The sequence below is a fragment of the Oryx dammah genome, unplaced genomic scaffold (genome assembly GCF_014754425.2).
Source record: "Oryx dammah isolate SB20612 unplaced genomic scaffold, SCBI_Odam_1.1 HiC_scaffold_5, whole genome shotgun sequence".
Classification (NCBI taxonomy): Eukaryota; Metazoa; Chordata; class Mammalia; order Artiodactyla; family Bovidae; genus Oryx; species Oryx dammah.
The window spans coordinates 65,994,005-66,010,021 of NW_024070189.1; the positions used below are offsets into that span (position 1 = coordinate 65,994,005).

General features: G+C 56.6%; 1 protein-coding gene across 1 annotated transcript; it reads right to left on the minus strand.

Annotated features, from left to right (window-relative positions):
• Nucleotides 1-489: 489 nt before the first annotated feature.
• Nucleotides 490-7,355, minus strand: PLK5 (polo like kinase 5 (inactive)). Its single transcript, XM_040240160.1, is given in 16 exon segments — nucleotides 490-612; nucleotides 615-681; nucleotides 1,391-1,493; nucleotides 2,592-2,634; nucleotides 2,637-2,773; nucleotides 3,276-3,353; nucleotides 3,591-3,639; nucleotides 3,793-3,893; nucleotides 4,051-4,177; nucleotides 4,308-4,506; nucleotides 5,098-5,193; nucleotides 5,292-5,379; nucleotides 5,471-5,600; nucleotides 6,235-6,351; nucleotides 6,525-6,638; nucleotides 7,245-7,355. Coding segments are annotated over 16 exon segments (1,683 nt in total).
• Between the last annotated feature and the right edge of the window lie 8,662 nt (nucleotides 7,356-16,017).

Genomic DNA, 16,017 nt, shown 5'->3' on the forward strand with positions numbered 1-16,017 from the left:
TCCCTAGGGCAAAGGTGCCAAATATCTTGCCCTGGCGTGACAGAGGTCACCATTTCCCCAGCCTCCCCATCTGTGTCTTCCCTGCCCATCTGTTAAGCAGTGTTCCATACTACAGAGTTTTGGTCATGGCAGAACCACACTTTGGTAAGGATTTCTGTGTTGGTGACAATCTGGCCCATCTATCTGTGTCACAGAGAGCAGTGGGCTCAGATCATGTCGGGTTTGGGTGCCTCCTAGCCAAAGTTCCTCAAATGCCCCAAAGAGAGGCTGCAGAGTCAAGTCTCCTCTAATGGAAAAAGAACAAATTCAGACACAAGTCTGGGTTGAACAGTCATGCCAAGAGGCGAGGCGAGGCCCCCCCACCCCCTGCACACTCCCTATGCTGCCCCAAGGACGTCCCTCGGCGGGGAAAGGGGGGCAACAGGAGCAGAAATGGACCCTGGGTCCTGGGTATCAACATGCAGAGGTCCACTCTGACCCTCGGGATCTCTAGATGCTCTGTAGCATGAGGATGGCATGCTGAAAGTGCTGGTGGGTGCCTGGGGCACAGCCATGGCCCCGCAGGATGTCCAGCGGGTAGGAGGTGCCAGGCTGGCCCAGTTCCCAGACTGTGTGAACAGCAGCTCCTCACCACCCCCACTCAACACGAGTTGTTCCTGATCTCCGCTGCTGCTGACCTGCCAATGTGGGGAGAAGCTGGGGTGGAAGGGAGAAGAGGCCCCGGCCCTGGGGGGGCAAGTGGACAGGAGACTGTGGGCACCCTGACCTGAGTTTCAGCGGCTGCCCCACCCGTGGGGACTCCAGGCCAGGAGCCAGAGCTGTACCGCATAGACAGGGAGACCAAGGCTCAGATGGGACCCGCTGCCCATAATCACCCAGTGAGACGTCCTACTCAAGCCTGCGTCCTGGGGAACAGCAGCTCCTCACTGGTGCCAGCTCTTCCCACTCCTGGGCATGGCCATTTGAAGCCAGTCCTGTCCTCTGAAACCCAGCCCAGGTCAGGGCACTCTGGTCTAAACAGAGATGGGGTTTTCACTGTAAAATAAAATCATACTAATTTTTCTATGATAGTAAGGATTGTATACTACTGCGTTGGAAGTCTGTTTTAAGAGCAGCTACAATTTCTCAGAGATTGCCAGAATCGCTCAGGAAAACCTACAACTGATTCTGCAATGAGATGACATTTTGCCAGCTGCTACCGGTGACCACATGGGACCATGATCCCCAGTGACATTCTGCCATCATTTGAACATATTTTATTTCCAGTTTTATGCTTGGGAGTCATAAGTCTCAGTTCCTGGCTCCACCAGGAACCAACTGCTTCCTAGGGCTTTCTCCCAAAAGCATCCAACACACCAGGCCCATTTGAGGGGGCCCCTTGATCCCCTGCACCATCCCGCCATTGAAGAGCAGCAGCACCACCTGCTCGGACACCAGGAAGCACAGCAGGCAGAGGCCGGGTGCTACCGGCCAGCTGGGCATGGACAGGCCCCCTCCTGTGGACAGAGCCAGCTGGGAGGCCTCAGGGCCGGGGTTCCCCACCGCCTCGCCCCCCTGGCTCCCCCACCTCCACCCTCATCTCCTGAAGCCACTACTGCATGTACCAGGCAAAGAGCCGCAGGCCAGCCAGCAGGGAAGCTTGTGCCCTGGGGAACAGCAGGGCGCCCAATTCCTCAGGGTAAACATCTGCAGCTTTCCCAAGTGGGGTGCGTAGCTCACCTGGTTGTTGTTGGGGGGCACAGGGCAGTGACCATGGAGTCAGGGTCTCCATCCTGGGCACCTCACACCTGAGGACACCTGCTCCTGTAGACCCTTGGACCATGATTTGAAACCAGCTCTGCAGGGTCCAAGCCCTCTCTATCCATCCAGTCCTGACCTCGGCCCTGAACTCCAGACCCATGGCACCTCAGACTTGGCTGTCCATGCTGAGATCCTGATGGCTCCCCACATCTGCCCTCTTGCCACCTTCCTCTCTTGCCTGGTGGCTGCTCCATCCCCCCCACAAACCTGCAAACTACACCCAGATTGCAGCCCTTGCTCACCCCTCCACAGCCACCACCCCAGCCCAAGTTACCATCATTGTCCACCCAGCTAATCCAGCCACCTCCCTGCTGGTCTCCTGTTAATAAAAGTACAAGTCAGACTCCTCCTTCTTGCCCCAACCCCAGCAGTCACCTGTGAGGCTCTGTGACTTCATGTCTGCCTCCATGCCATTCCTCAAACCCACCGCACTGGGTCCCGTCTTGGGGGCTTTGCACATGCTGTTCTCTGTGCCTCTGATGCTGTTCCTGACAGGCCCTTTCTCATCCTTCCTGTCTCACCTGAGCATCACTTCCCCAGAAATCCCCTCCCTTCACAACCACTCTGTGGATTTGCCTCCACCCCCTCAATCTGTCACCTCATCTGCTTTATTTTCTTCAGAAAACTGCCACCAAAATCAATTTAGTGATTCATTTGTTTAGCATTGTTCTCCCCCAGCAGGCAGTACGCACCTGTAGGTATGCACAGTAGGTGTTTATTAAATACTTGAGTGAATGAAGAAAGGCAAAGCAGGGAGGGCTTGGCCCCACAGTGGGTAGAAACTCCATGACCTATCCCCCTGGGTGGTGCAGGGCCATGTGGGTGCTATCCTGAACCAAGACCCTGTTGCCACCATCTGACAGTTGGTAGCCAAAGCCATACTTGCTAGAATAGTCCACCCACTTGGGGGCCCAGAAGACAGGCTGCTGCTCTCCTGGGGGGCACAAAAAGGAAGTGACATGAGCGGGGGTTCCTGAAGCGGTCTGGTGGAGGCACAGGAGATGGGAGAAAAGTCCAAGGCATAGAAAACCAACTCTTGGGGCTTCCTGGCGGTCCAGTGGTTAAGATTCCATTTCCACTGCAGGGGAGCCAGTTCAGTCCCTGACAGGGAGAACTAAGATCCTGCATAACGCATGGTGCGGCCGAAAACCAAAAACAACCCAAGCTACTCTTGCCTTGAGGGGAGAAGACTGGGGGACTCTGAGGTCACAGCTGCTTTTAGCAATGAATAAATCTGAAACACGTGTAAGGTCCAAAACACTGCAGGGTTTGCTTTATTTCATTAAGCATTTTTTTTTTTTTTTGGCATTAAAAATAAAATCACTCAAGGTCATGTGGCAGCCCGGATTGAATCCTTGGAAGAGGAAAAAGGCGGGAATGGGGAGCCTAGGGAAATCCAGCAGCCCACGGGGCAGGCCAGGGGAAGCCGGAAGTCTATCTTCCTGGCTTCTCAGCAAATCTTGTGCCGCCCCTACCTGGGGGGCCCGAATCCAGGCAGAGCTGCAGGTTCCTGATGGCTGCCTCCACCTCCTGCCTTGGACTCCCCTTGGGCCCTGGGGAAACAGATTTCTGTTGGGGGACACAGGATCTGGAGGACAACCCCACCCCCAGCTCCCACATCCAGAGAAGTCCCATGTTCAACCCAGGAATCCAGACACTGTCCTCACATTACAGGTGGTGAAACTGAGGCCAAGCGAAGGGCTGTGATGCTAGCAAGGCACAGTCCTCACCCCGCACTTTGCAACCCTCACCCCTGCCCACAGTTCCCGTCTAGGATGGAGCATGCTCACCCGCCAGGGCACTCTGGAGGGTCCCCTGGGCCAGCAGCTGGATGGGGCCCTCGGGGGCACAGAGCCCCACTCTCCAACAGGGAGTCCTGGGGAGGGAGCAGCAGATGTTGGGAACTGGTGGCGGGCTCTGGCCTCCCCATGGAGACCTCGTGACTTCTCCCCGTGCCCAGCCAGCTGTGAGGACGCCCTCTGCATTCCCCACTACTTCCTCGCTCCCGGCCCTCACCTCACTGCCCCACTCCATGGAGTCAGGGTCTGAACCATCTTCTCCAGGACTTGAGGCCTTCTGAGAAGCCAAGGGACCTGCAGGGAGCACAAGGATTTGGGGGTGGGGGCAGAGCCTGGCCCCACATGGAGGGCATCTGCCGTGGAGATGGTTTCAGAGCAGGAAGGGGATATGACAGGTGTGTGAGATGCAGGGCAGGGAGGAGCAGGTGATGGGGGAAGGAGAGGTACTCACAGGGCGCCCGGCACTGGGGCAGTAGCAGCCGGCCCACCTTTCGGAAAAGTCTGCCCAGAGGCTGGGGGATGGCGAAGATGGGTGGGCTGTGGCAGGAGTGGGGTGGCAGCCGGTCTGGGGTGAAGCCCTTTAGAGTGGGGAGCTGGAGGTCAGCAGGCTGCTCCTGAGTACCTGTGCTACCTGGGGGTCCTGACCCTCACCTGGGGCTGCTGAGACACCCCAGAGAGGGGCCCCCCTGTCCCACTGACACCCCACACCTGTGTGAAAAAGTCATCCTGCAGCAGGTGGTCCAGGCTGGGCCGCTCGGCCGGGTTGGGGGCCAGCAGGCGGGCGATGAGGTGGCGCGCGTTGGCAGACAGGTGTGCAGGCTCGGGGTAGCGGCCATCTCGGATGTTCTGGTACATCTCTGACAGAGGAGCCGCCACGAAGGGAGGGACGCCAGTCAGCACCATGTACCTGGCCGGGTCAGGGGCAGGAAGCAGGGCACCTGCTTGGATCTATTCTGGGCATCCATGGTTGGTTCACACCTACCTGTGTACCCCTACCCTCAATCCCTGACACCATTCCTGCTTCACACTCATTTTCTCACACCTGCCCTGCGTCCAGTCTCATCTAGTCATTCTTGTCTGCACAGAAGACACCAGCATCTGTCTGTACACCTGCCTGCACCTGGGTTACACCTGGACACCTGCATAGACCTTTCCAGTTTTAATTTATGCTTGCTCGCACCTGTTCCAATCCTGCATATACCTCATGTCAGTACAAATGTCCTGATCTGCCTGTGTACCTAAAACCTGCACACACCTGTCCACACCTCAGAGGTTCCTGTATCCCTATTCATACCTGTAGGCTCAAGTGATGGCAGGTGCCTGCTTCTGCCTGCCCCCCAACTGCATACACTGAGGTCCTATGTTTGCTCATACCTGCCTGTCCCCACACTCAACCTCCTCCATATATGCTTACACCTGTCCTTACCTGCTGGTGCCTGTCCCCAGCTGGGCATTCCTGCCCCCTTTCCCCAGGCCTGGGGCTCCCAGGGCAACTCACATGATGCAGCCCAGAGCCCAGATGTCCGACTGGCAGGAATGTCCGTTTCTGGACACTACCTCCGGAGCCAGGAAGTTCGGGGTCCCGCAGAGCACTCTGGGGGCATAACGGGGGCTGAGGGAGACTGGGGGGCCCCACACCAGACCAGGCCCACCTGCACCCACCCAGAGAGCCCGCTCAGAGCTTCCAGTCACCTGTGGCAGCGGCCCCCTGGCCCCATCCTGGTGGCCAGCCCCAGGTCTCCGATCTTCACCTCCATGTTCTTGTTCAGGAAGAAGTTACCTTGTGGAGGGGGATGCAGCGGGCGGTGAGGAAGGAGCGTGGCTTCAGTGGAAGCCCCGCCCTCGCCCCGCCCCGTAGCGCCGCCCCGTACTGAGCTTCAGATCCCGGTGGACGATTCGCCGCTGGTGCAGGTAGCTCAGGCCGCTGACCAGGCCTCGAAGATAGTAGCGCACCTCGGGCTCCGTCAGCGTCTGCCGTGCCTGCAGCACGTGGGCCAGCGACTGCAGGGGCCCAACAGGTGCCACACCACCGTCGAGGAGACGCAGGTGAGTTCCAGGGGCCCAAGAAGGCAAAGGAAAATTCAGCCGGGCCCAGGTGAACGTGGCTGATTGTGGCATGGGCATTGGTGAGCTCTGAGCCCGAGGATGAGCACAGGAGTTCAGTGGACGGACGGGCCACCATGAGCTTGTAGGCCAGAGATAAACACAAGGTGGGTACACGCTAGGCACAGATGAGCTTAGGTGTATTTAAGTGGGCTGAGTTCAAGGGGTCTGTGAAGGTGCAGCTAAGTTCAGTTGGGTCCAGGAACAGGCATTCCTGTCAATCAGACATCTGGGCTCTGGGCTGCACCATGTGAGTGGCCCTGGGAGCCCTGAACCTGGGGAAGGGGGCAGGGCCGCCCAGTTGGAGACAGGTGTGGGCAAGTGGGGCCTGGCTGAGTTCAGGAGAAGCACAGATGGGCTAAGATGTGCCTAGGCGGGTCAAGAGAGCCTTTGGGTGGGCAGAGGTGCATAGGTGGGCCTGGTGTGGTCTCAGGTTAAAACAGGTAAGGAGAGACAGACAAGGTGGGGGACACAGATGAGCTCAGCAGACACGGGTGGGGGGGACACGCCTCCCTCTCACCCCGCCCCTCACCTGGCGACTGCAGTATTCCAACACCATGTATACATGGTCCCGGTCAGCGAAGTGGCCGTGGAAGGCCACGATATTGCGATGCCGCAGGCGGCTGTGTAGAGCGATCTCGCGCTCCACCTGCAGGCAGGGCACCGTGTGTATACACCCGGTAGGCGCCCACACCCGAGGCATTCATGCCCCCACCCGAGGCATTCATGCCCCCACAGGCGAGCTCCACACCCCAGGGCAGGGACCTCTCTGGGGACCCGCTTCTGTCCTGGGGCCCCCAGGCACTGACGCTCAGAGAGTACCTTGCCGCGGGCGTTTAGCCGCGCAGCCCCGCCCCCTCCGCGAGGCACCACTTTGAGCGCGAACACAGCGCTGGTGGACATGTCGGTCAGCTTGTAGCAGCGGCTGAAGGCGCCCTGCAGGGCAGGAGAGTCAAACTGGGTGCATACAGGTGTGAGGACAGATGGCTAGGCCTCCTCACACACACACACAGCTCACACCTTCCTACCTGCATCCCCAAAGCAACACAACACAGATGAACACGAAGACACACAGATACATTACAGACGCCTCCACACCTGGACACGCAGAGTCCACAGAACCCCAACACAGTACCCGGACACATGCTACAACGCGCGCACATAGAAAGCACAGACCTATGACACACGCAGACACACACGCACAGGGACAACAAAACAGGGTCTGAGTCCGCACCAAGGCTCCAAAACACACAACGCACCCATACCCTGGACGCATAACCCACGACACAGCACTGCACGCCCAACACCGGTTCCCGCCACACAACGCGCGCCGCACAGCGAGTACATCGCAGACCCGGGCGTCCACCCACGCCAGCCCCGCGTCAGCCTCCAAACTCCCGCAGACACGCGGACACTCAGAGACAAAAGCCAGGGCGCACACTGGCTCATCTGCGGGTCGAGATCTCACTTGCGCACCGCTGGGCTGGGACCCCCGCTTCGCCCGGCCCCCTTGCCGCGGACTTGGAGTGCTGGAGTCCCCACCTTGCCGATCAGCTTCCCGCGCCTATACACGCGCCCCGAGCTTGGGTCGCGCAGGAAGACGGAGACCAGCGGGCAGCAACTGCGCCGCCGCCGCTGCGGCCGGGGATCCATCCCTCCCTGGGGGCCTGGCTGGCGCACTGGCGCAGCCTCGGGCGCGACCACCACGCACAGCGCTGCTCTAGGGGCCGGGCGCTACTGGGACGCCTCTTATTGGCCGAGGGGGGAGGGGTGGAGTCCAGACGCTCCGGGCGGCCGGTGCGGGAGGGGGCGGGCGCGTGGGGGCTTGTGGGCATGCGGGGACGCCGGGCTGGCGGGAGTTCCAGAGACCAGAACGGCGCTGGCATCCTGTACGTAAACCCGGCGCCAGTCACACGCGCTCTGCTCGCTGGCTTCTCGGATCCTGCGCCTCCCGCCAAGCTGTGAATTGTTCACGCGCCCATTTCTCTGAGCAGGAAACTGAGGTCAGAAGGTTTGTCTCATTCTCTCGAGGCCTCAAAAGGAAGGGTGGGTGGGAATGAGGGCTTGACGGGGCTCCCCTCAAGGTGCGTTTGAGGTTTGAGTCTAGTCGTCCTGAATACACACCTGGGACTGCTGCAGATAGGTAGGTCCCTGGGGCCTGCCTCTATGACAATGTGAAGCTTGATCATCTTGGTCCTGGGGAGCCACAGCAGGTGAAGAGGAAGAGAGAAGAAGGGGAAGAAGCCCAATATCTCTGGGACTGGGGCTGGTGGGGAGGGCAGTGCAGCCCAGAGGGGCACTGTGAGGAAGCTGCTGTGACTAATGGACACTAGGCATGAGGAGCAGGGTTTGGGGACTAAAGGAGAGGCACTAGGGGTGGCGACTCCTGGCTCTGGCTTGGACAGCCATGGAGAGGCAGGCGGACAGAGGACAAGAGGGCAGGCTTGGGCCCTGTGGAACTATGGTGGCACCTCTGAGCTGTGCCTCACACTTTCGCTGCCTAAAGTCACCCTTTCACTGATCCTGAGACCCGGGTACTGGCCTTGTCCCCATTTCACAGATGAACACACTGAGGCCCAGGGAGGTAAACTTACTTCCCCAGCCAGGAAGGGGCAATGCTGGGTTTGAATGCAGGCAGCTGCCTCCAGATACTTCAGAATTAATACCCATACGTTACATAACACAATGAATGGGGAGGGGTTAGGAGGGCTCCGTTTGGCTGGAATTAGGCCTTGGAATTTTCCAGAGACCAGATTTCAGAGTGTGGCCCAGCCAAGCCACCAGGGATAGGAAGCACCTTCTGTGTAGTCAGATGTCCACCTGGCATGTCAAATGGGGGTGCCCGGGGCACGGGGGGCTGTAAGGGGGCCCCAGTGCATTTGATGGGAGCCAGCCTCTGGCACCTTTCCAGGGGGGCTGGCCTCAGTGCCAGGGTCAAGGATTCCAGGCCAGTGCAGGGTGGGGGAGGGTGGGGCCCAGCTGACTGGGGCAGGGGAGCCTGAGTCTCCTGCTAATGAGAACCAGGTGCAGTGTGACTGGAGGAAGGCAGCTGGGGGGCCCGTGGGTCTGAGCTGTCACGTCACTGTCGCCCTGGAATCTGCATGGGCAGGCAGGAATCCAGGTCCCCCTCAGGGCTGCACCTCTGCCACCTGCTAATTCAGGTATTTGTCCAGCACTTACCAGCATGTGGAGCTTGTGCTGGGCTCTGTGTGCCCGAGACAGACCTGCCTAGCACTCAGGAATCTGTGGACAGGAGATCACCCAAACTTAACCAAAGTCAGGGGTCTGGGCCAGTTCTGGAGGCCAGCGTCAGAAATCCAGACCCCTTCCAGACAGTGGCTCATCCCAGAGACTGGGGCTGTTCTTAGCCCCATGTTATAGATGAGGAAACGGAGGCTTGGGAAGGTATATGGGAGCCAGTCACTGGACTGTGGCTGTGTTCAGCCTGGAGTGCAGGTTGGGGGATCTGGAGCCCCTGACCCCCCAAGTACTACCCCCTGGCTCCTTCCCTGGTGGCCCCAGGAGCACAGGAAGAGCTCTCACACTAGGGCAAGCAGCTGAGCCCATTGGACCCCTAGAAGCCTCCTGGAGGAAAGAAATCCCAAGTTCCTGGCCCGGCGCCTCCCAGCAGGGCTGTCAGCTGACACCCTCTGCAGACAGCAACTCTGCCCCAGTCGCCCGGCAGCCTGCTGTTTTCCTGGCTAAGCCTCCTCCACCGGACTGGGGAGACTTTCCATCCTCAGCCTGCACCCCCTCGAGCAGGGATGCCCTCCCCCAGCACTCTAGAGTGGAAAACTTTATCATAAAAGGAAAAACTTAGATGCTCGTAGCAGCCATATTCACAACAGCCAAAAGGTGGAAATAGCGTGGGTGTTCATCAAAAGGTGATGGATAAACAAAACATGCTCCAAGCCCACAGGGGAATATTATTCAGCCTTAAAAAGGAAGGAAATCCTGACTCTTGATACAATATGAGTGATCTTTGCGGACATGATGCTCAATGAAAGAAGCCAGACCCAGAAGGACACACACTGTCTGATTCCACTCATGGAAGGTCTCTAGAGGAGTCAGAGCCACAGAGACAGGAAGTAGATGGTGGGGCCAGGGGGTGGGGGAGGAGAGGGGGAGTCAGCATTTCATGAGGTCACAGTTTCCATTTGGGAAGATGAGAAGGTTCTCGAGATGATGGTGGGGTTGGTTACACAACAGTGTAAATGTGTTTAATGCCACTGAGCTGTGCTCTCAAAAATGGTGATGATGGCAAATTTTGCGTGATGTATATTTTGCCACAATCAAAAGTGAAAATCATATTAGATACCACACCCCAAGGAGCCCTCAGCCTTAGGGGCTAAGACCTGCATTTTACTGATGAGCAAACTGAAGCCTCATATGTGTGGCAAGCTAAGAATTGTAGTTTTGCAAAGGGGCCGGTGTTGGGGTAGGGGGCTCAGTGGGGCAGCCTGACCCTCCCATGCTAACACCTGCCTGGGGCTCAGGAGGCTGAGGAGTTGTGGGCTGGGGCCCCAGGCTGGCCACACAGCCCCCTGAGCCGCCTCGCTCCAAGACACAGGCTTGGTTTGACTCCAGTCTGTTCTTTCTCTGACCTGAGATGACTCCCCAGACTCAGCAGATTTCCTGGGAGAAGCACCACAGAGCCTTGCTCAAAATATAATACCTGCCGCAGGTGGAGAGGGTGGCTGCTGAGACAGCACTGGGGCTGGGCTAGGGAGGCCTTCATCGGGGGGTGGGCTGGGTCGGCTTTGGGGTCCACAGTGGTGTGACTCCTTCCTTCCAGAACCAGAGCGGGAGCGGGTAGACAGGCATAGGCATAACTCAGCCCGGCTTCTAGGTTCCTCTCTAGCCTCTGGTCCTCTGGACTTTGAAGTGCAGTGGACTCCCTTCTTCCTGCTTGTCTGTACTTGGGAGCCCTCAGCCAGACCTTGCAGGTCTCCAGGGACACGCCCCATGAGCACAGCAGGCAGAAGGGGACCCCATGACTGCAGTGCCTGCTGCCTTGATCCTGGCCCAGCTGGCAGGGGTGATGGGGGCTAGGTGCCATGTCCCCTGAGTTTCCACAGGAACAGACCTCGTCCTTGTCTCTCCCAGATTGCCAGAGCCCATTGTCATTGGCTCCTTCTAGGAGCTCTGTCCTCTCGTGCCCTCCAGACACCTCTCTGTAGGCTTTTCCCCATCATTCTCACCCATCTGTCTGGTTCTCCTTTGAGGTCCCTACTTGTTCTCCTGGAGCCTGGGGCTCAGTTCAGAGGCCCCTGTACCCCTTGTCTACTCCCTCTTTCTGGCATGGTCTAGGCCAACAGGAGACTCACGTGGGCAGCTTGTCTCTCCTCCCCTGTCTCATTCTGGCCTCTGCCAAAAGCAGAGCCTGAAGCAAGGGTTTAGTGCAGTGAGTTGATTTGAAAAGCAGGAGTGAGGGGCCCAGGAGGATGAGTCAGGGCAGGACTTGGAAGCCACTATGGGCCCTTGAGGAATGGGGTAGATGGTTCCCCAGAGCTGCCTGTCCACAGGGAGGATGGGGAGTGTGTGGACCCCTGGCCTCAGCCCCTCATTAGCTGGGGCCTCCACCTTGGATGCTCATTGTCTGTAGGTGCAGCTTGAAATGTCTCCCACACGTGGTCTGACTGAAGCTTGCAGAGTGATGAAGTGATGCTGGGACAGGAAGGGTGTGGGGTGGGAGTCTCTGAGGGGCTCACTGCCTACCCCAGAGCAAAGCAGAGCCTGGACTCAGTCATTTCAACCTCTCCCCTTTGACCTGTGACACTAAGACACATGTCCACACCTAGAGTGGGGGAGTGGACAGGGTCAGAGAGGGGATATCCAGAGAAGGAGATGGAGCTGAAGACACCAGTGGGTGCTCCCTGTCATGATGCTCAGGACCAGCCAAGGCCCTGGGTCAGGAGCAGTAAGGATAGCCACAGCCAGGTCAGGGGACATAATGTGTTTGGGCCATCTGAGGCTCACAGAACCAGGTGCTGGCTGAGAGTGGACTCAGAGGACAGTCCAGCCTCTTCCTGACAATAAGAAGTCTTCTAGAACTAAATTGGATTGCATCTAAAAGCCTACTAGTGGGCCTCCATGGCTCTCCCACACACCCACACACACACCCTGGTCCAGCCACGCTGGCCTCTCTGTCGGTCTGAGATCCCACACCAAGCTCATTCCACCTCAGGGCCTTCGCACACACCATTCTCTCAGCCCAAAGCTCTCCCCGCCCCCTGGTCTTCATCCAGTAACTCCTTCTCATCTTCTGAGTTGCAGGCAAGGGCCCCCCACACCCCAAGAGCCCCTCTGGGGTTCCCACACAACCTGAAATCATGTTGTTTTCTTGCTGGTTTGCTGGTTTGCTGGGTTCTCCCCCAAGGACCGGGGGCTCCACGGTAGAAGCAGGTTGTGTGTTTCCTTGCTGTGTTCCCTGCAGGTGCTGACGCGCTCCCTGGGGAGGCCTTGGGCAAGTTCAGACCTTCCCCTGAGCTGCCCTGACCCCACCTTCTGGGTGGGCACCCTCAGGGTCCCTCAGGTGAGTATGTGCTGCTCACCCTGGGTGGAGGCTCTTCCCGCCATGTCCTCAGCTGGATGCCGTCTCAACCTCTGTTCAGGGACATTGATCAACTCCGGCTGCAAGCAGAGTGCTGTGTGAGTATCGGAAGCGGCCAGCTTTCCACAAGAATAATTCATATTTTATCTGCTTGGGCCTTTTGAGCAATTATGAAAGAAACAGCTCAGTGTCATGTGGGCTCCTGGATGTGATCCTTGAATAGAAAAAAGAAATTAGTTGGAAAAAAAATAGGAATCCAAACAACATTTGGAGTTTAGTCAGTCGTTATAGTAATTACTAATATTATTAATTAGAAATGGTGATATACCAATGTCACTTCCTTAGACATCACAATAGTCATTGTTTCCTATGGCTGTTGTAATGAATTACAAACTTGTTGGCTTAAGAAAGCACGCATGGGGCTTCCCTGGTGGCTCAGTGGTGAAGAATCTGCCTGCCAATGCAGGAGACGTGGGTTTGGTCTCTGGTCCAGGAAGATCCCACGTACCACAGAGCAACGGGGCGCTATGCATCACAACTATTGAGCCTGTGCTCCAGAGCCTGGGAACTGCAACTAGTGAAGCCTGAGCGTCCTACAGCCTGTGCTCTGCAACAAGAGGAGCCCCTGCAATGAGAAGCCCACACACCAGGACTAGAAAGAAGCTCCCATTCGCCGCAACTAGAGAAAAGCCTGAGCAGCAAGGAAGACCCAGCACAGCCATGATAAATAAATAAATATAAAAGAAAGCACACATATATTATCTCATGTCCTGGAGCTCAGGCGTGGGCAGGGCTGGTCCCTCTGGAGGCTCCCGGGGAGCACTGACTCCCCCCTTTTCCAGCTTCTAAAGGCAACACATCCCTGGCTTGTGGCCCCTCCCCCCATCCTCGCAGCCAGCAGCACAGCATCTCCCGTCTCTCTGCCTCTGACCCTCCCCCTCCTTCTTATAAGGACCACGTGATGACACTGGGCCCTCCGGGGAATCCAGGGTCGTCTCCATCTCAGGAGCCTTAATCCCACCTGCAGGGTCCCCTCTGCCCTGTTACATGATCACAGGCCCCGGGACCAGGATGTGGACATCCTAAGGGGTGGGGTGGGGATTACACTACTGATGACAAAGGATAGACAGAACTGATAATAATATTTTTGTAACTCTCTGTAAATCTAATATTATTCCAAAATAAAATTTCTCTTTAAATACTTCCCTGGCAGTCCAGTGCTTAGGACTCTCTGCTTTCACTGCAGGGGGTGCAGGTTCAATCCCTGGTCAGGTTAATAAGATCCCATAATTGGCAAAGTGTGGCCAAAATATTTTTAAAGTTCTCTTTAAAAAATAATTAAAAGGTGACAAGAAATTAAAAGCTCAAAGCAGTGAGTAACTCAGAGTCACCTCTAACCTCCACCCCCAGATCATCGTGGGTGACCATGAGGGTTTATTCCTATCCCCTTCCTATCTGAGCTAAGGCTAACATAGATAACATATATAACTGCCATTGGATCCTGCATAACTTTTCTAACTTTCTCACCTAACTTTTCTTGCTGTTTCTGTGTAACTTTCCCATGTTCCTAGCCCCCAGGCGCTGTAAGGCAGGCCCCTGCCCCCCACCTCCCCAGCTTCCTGTTCACCCCATTACACAGGCCCCCTCAGTGGGCCTGGTCCTCACCCGGCTTCTCTGGCCCCTCAGCCTTTGCACGTGCTGTTCTGCCAGCCAGGAGCACCCTCTCTCTCACACCCTCCTTTGTTCAGTTCCCCCTCATTCTCCAGGTCCTGCCTCCAGCATCCCCTGGCTCAAGAGTGTCCCCCCACACCCCTGCCTCAAAAGGAGCTCAGGAAGAACTCCCCTAGCGGTCCAGTGATTCAGAATTCAGGCTTCTTGTATGACTCAGGGAGCTCAACCCTGTGCTCTGGAACAACCTAGAGGAGTGGGAAGGGGTAGGAAGGGGTGGGAGGGAGGTTCAGGAAGGAAGGGGGCATATGTATACTACGCGATTCATGTTGATGTAAGGCTGAAACAAACACAATATTATAAAGCAATTATCCTTCAATTAAAAATAAAATAATTAAACAATGAATCCAGGCTCCCACTGCAGAACGACTGGGTTCTGAGAACTAAGATCCCGCTTGCCTTGCGGTGCAGCCAAAAATTAAAAATTAAATTAGGGACTTCCCTGGTGGCACAGTGGATAAGAATCCATCTGCCAATGCAAGGGACAAGGGTTTGCCCCTGGTCTGAGAAGATTTCTCATGCTTCAGAGCACCTGAGCCCAGATCCCACAACTACTGAAGCCTGTGCACCCGTGCTCTGCAAAAAGAGAAGCTTGTGTAATGAGAAGCCTATACACTGCGACTGGAAAGTAGCCCCCGCTCTCCTCAACTAGAGAAAGCCCACGTGCAGCAACAAAGACCCACTGCAGCCAAAAATAAATAAAGCAGTGTGTACATGTCAAGAGAATAGTTTGTGTTAAAAAAAAAAAAAGGAAAGAAATTTTAAAGGAGCTCAGGACACCCATTCAGATATGAGTGTGGTCATCCCACACCCTCCAAGTCTTGCTGTGTGTGACTGTTCCCCTCTGCTCCCCAGAGTCCTGACCCATGAGGTGGGGTGAGGATTTCTCTCATGGGGGCCGTGGGGGATGTCACATCAGATATGGAGTCCTTCAAGGCAGTGGTGACCTGTAGATGCGAACTACTCCATCACAGGGTCAGTGACCTAAGAAACAGGACTTGTCTGGGGGGTGAAGGTGATGGAGAAGATGCTGTTCTCTATTAGTGGGGACCCCTTGATGAGAAGTCACAGAAACTCAAAATTGCTCAAGTGAAACATAATGGATGGCTTCAGGTGTGGCTTTATTCAGGGACTCAAACAACTGTCTCAGAAGTCCAACCCTTTCTGCTTCTGGCCTCTGTTGGCATCTCCCTAGGGCAGAGAAGCAGTACCATCCCAGCTCACATGGGCTGCCCTTGCCGTGGTAGGGCCCCAGTCCTGCTCCACTCATGGCCAGGAACAGCTGGGCAGCTTCAGAGACCCAAGTTCTAGGGCAGGGTGACAGGAACCCTCCCACCTAGTCTACACAGGAGGCTGGAGGGTCCTGTGGACCATGTGGCCAGGCCTGAGGGATCACGGGAGGCTGCAGAGTGTTGGGGAGGGAGTTTGGGAAGTTCGAGCTTGTGAGGCCACAGAGGGAGCCTGGCTGATCCACATCCGTCAGGACCCATGTTGACTGGGCCTGATCCTGTCCAAGCCCAGCTTCAAGGATGGGGTTCAGGGTAGAGTTCAGTGTTGGGAGACCCCATAACCCCTGGGCCTAGGTCCAGGCCAGGGCATGAGTTGGGGGTGGTGAGACGCCACCGCACCTGGAACCGCCAAATCTCACACCCACCCCTCCACCTGCAGCAGGTGTTGTGAATTGAGCGCTCAGTCTTCCCCTCCAGGAATCAGCTGAACCCAGCTAAGTTTCATCCTGGCTGGGGATGTGAGGCTGGAAACCTGGGGGGCAGCAAAGGCTGGGGGAACATGGGCAGGCACAGGACTCCACACCTTCACCTCAGTCGTATCTCGCCAGCCCTCAAGTGCTTATGTCCCCATGCCAGGCACAGGCTTACTGTATACACTCCCTGGAGGACCCAGTAAGCGCTGTGTGTTGTCCTTGCAGGACACAGGGGCTGCTGTATGCTCTTTCTACAGGACTCAGTGCCTGCTGTATACATTCACTGCAGAGTACAATGCCTGCCATAGACACTGTACTCAGTGCCTGCTGTG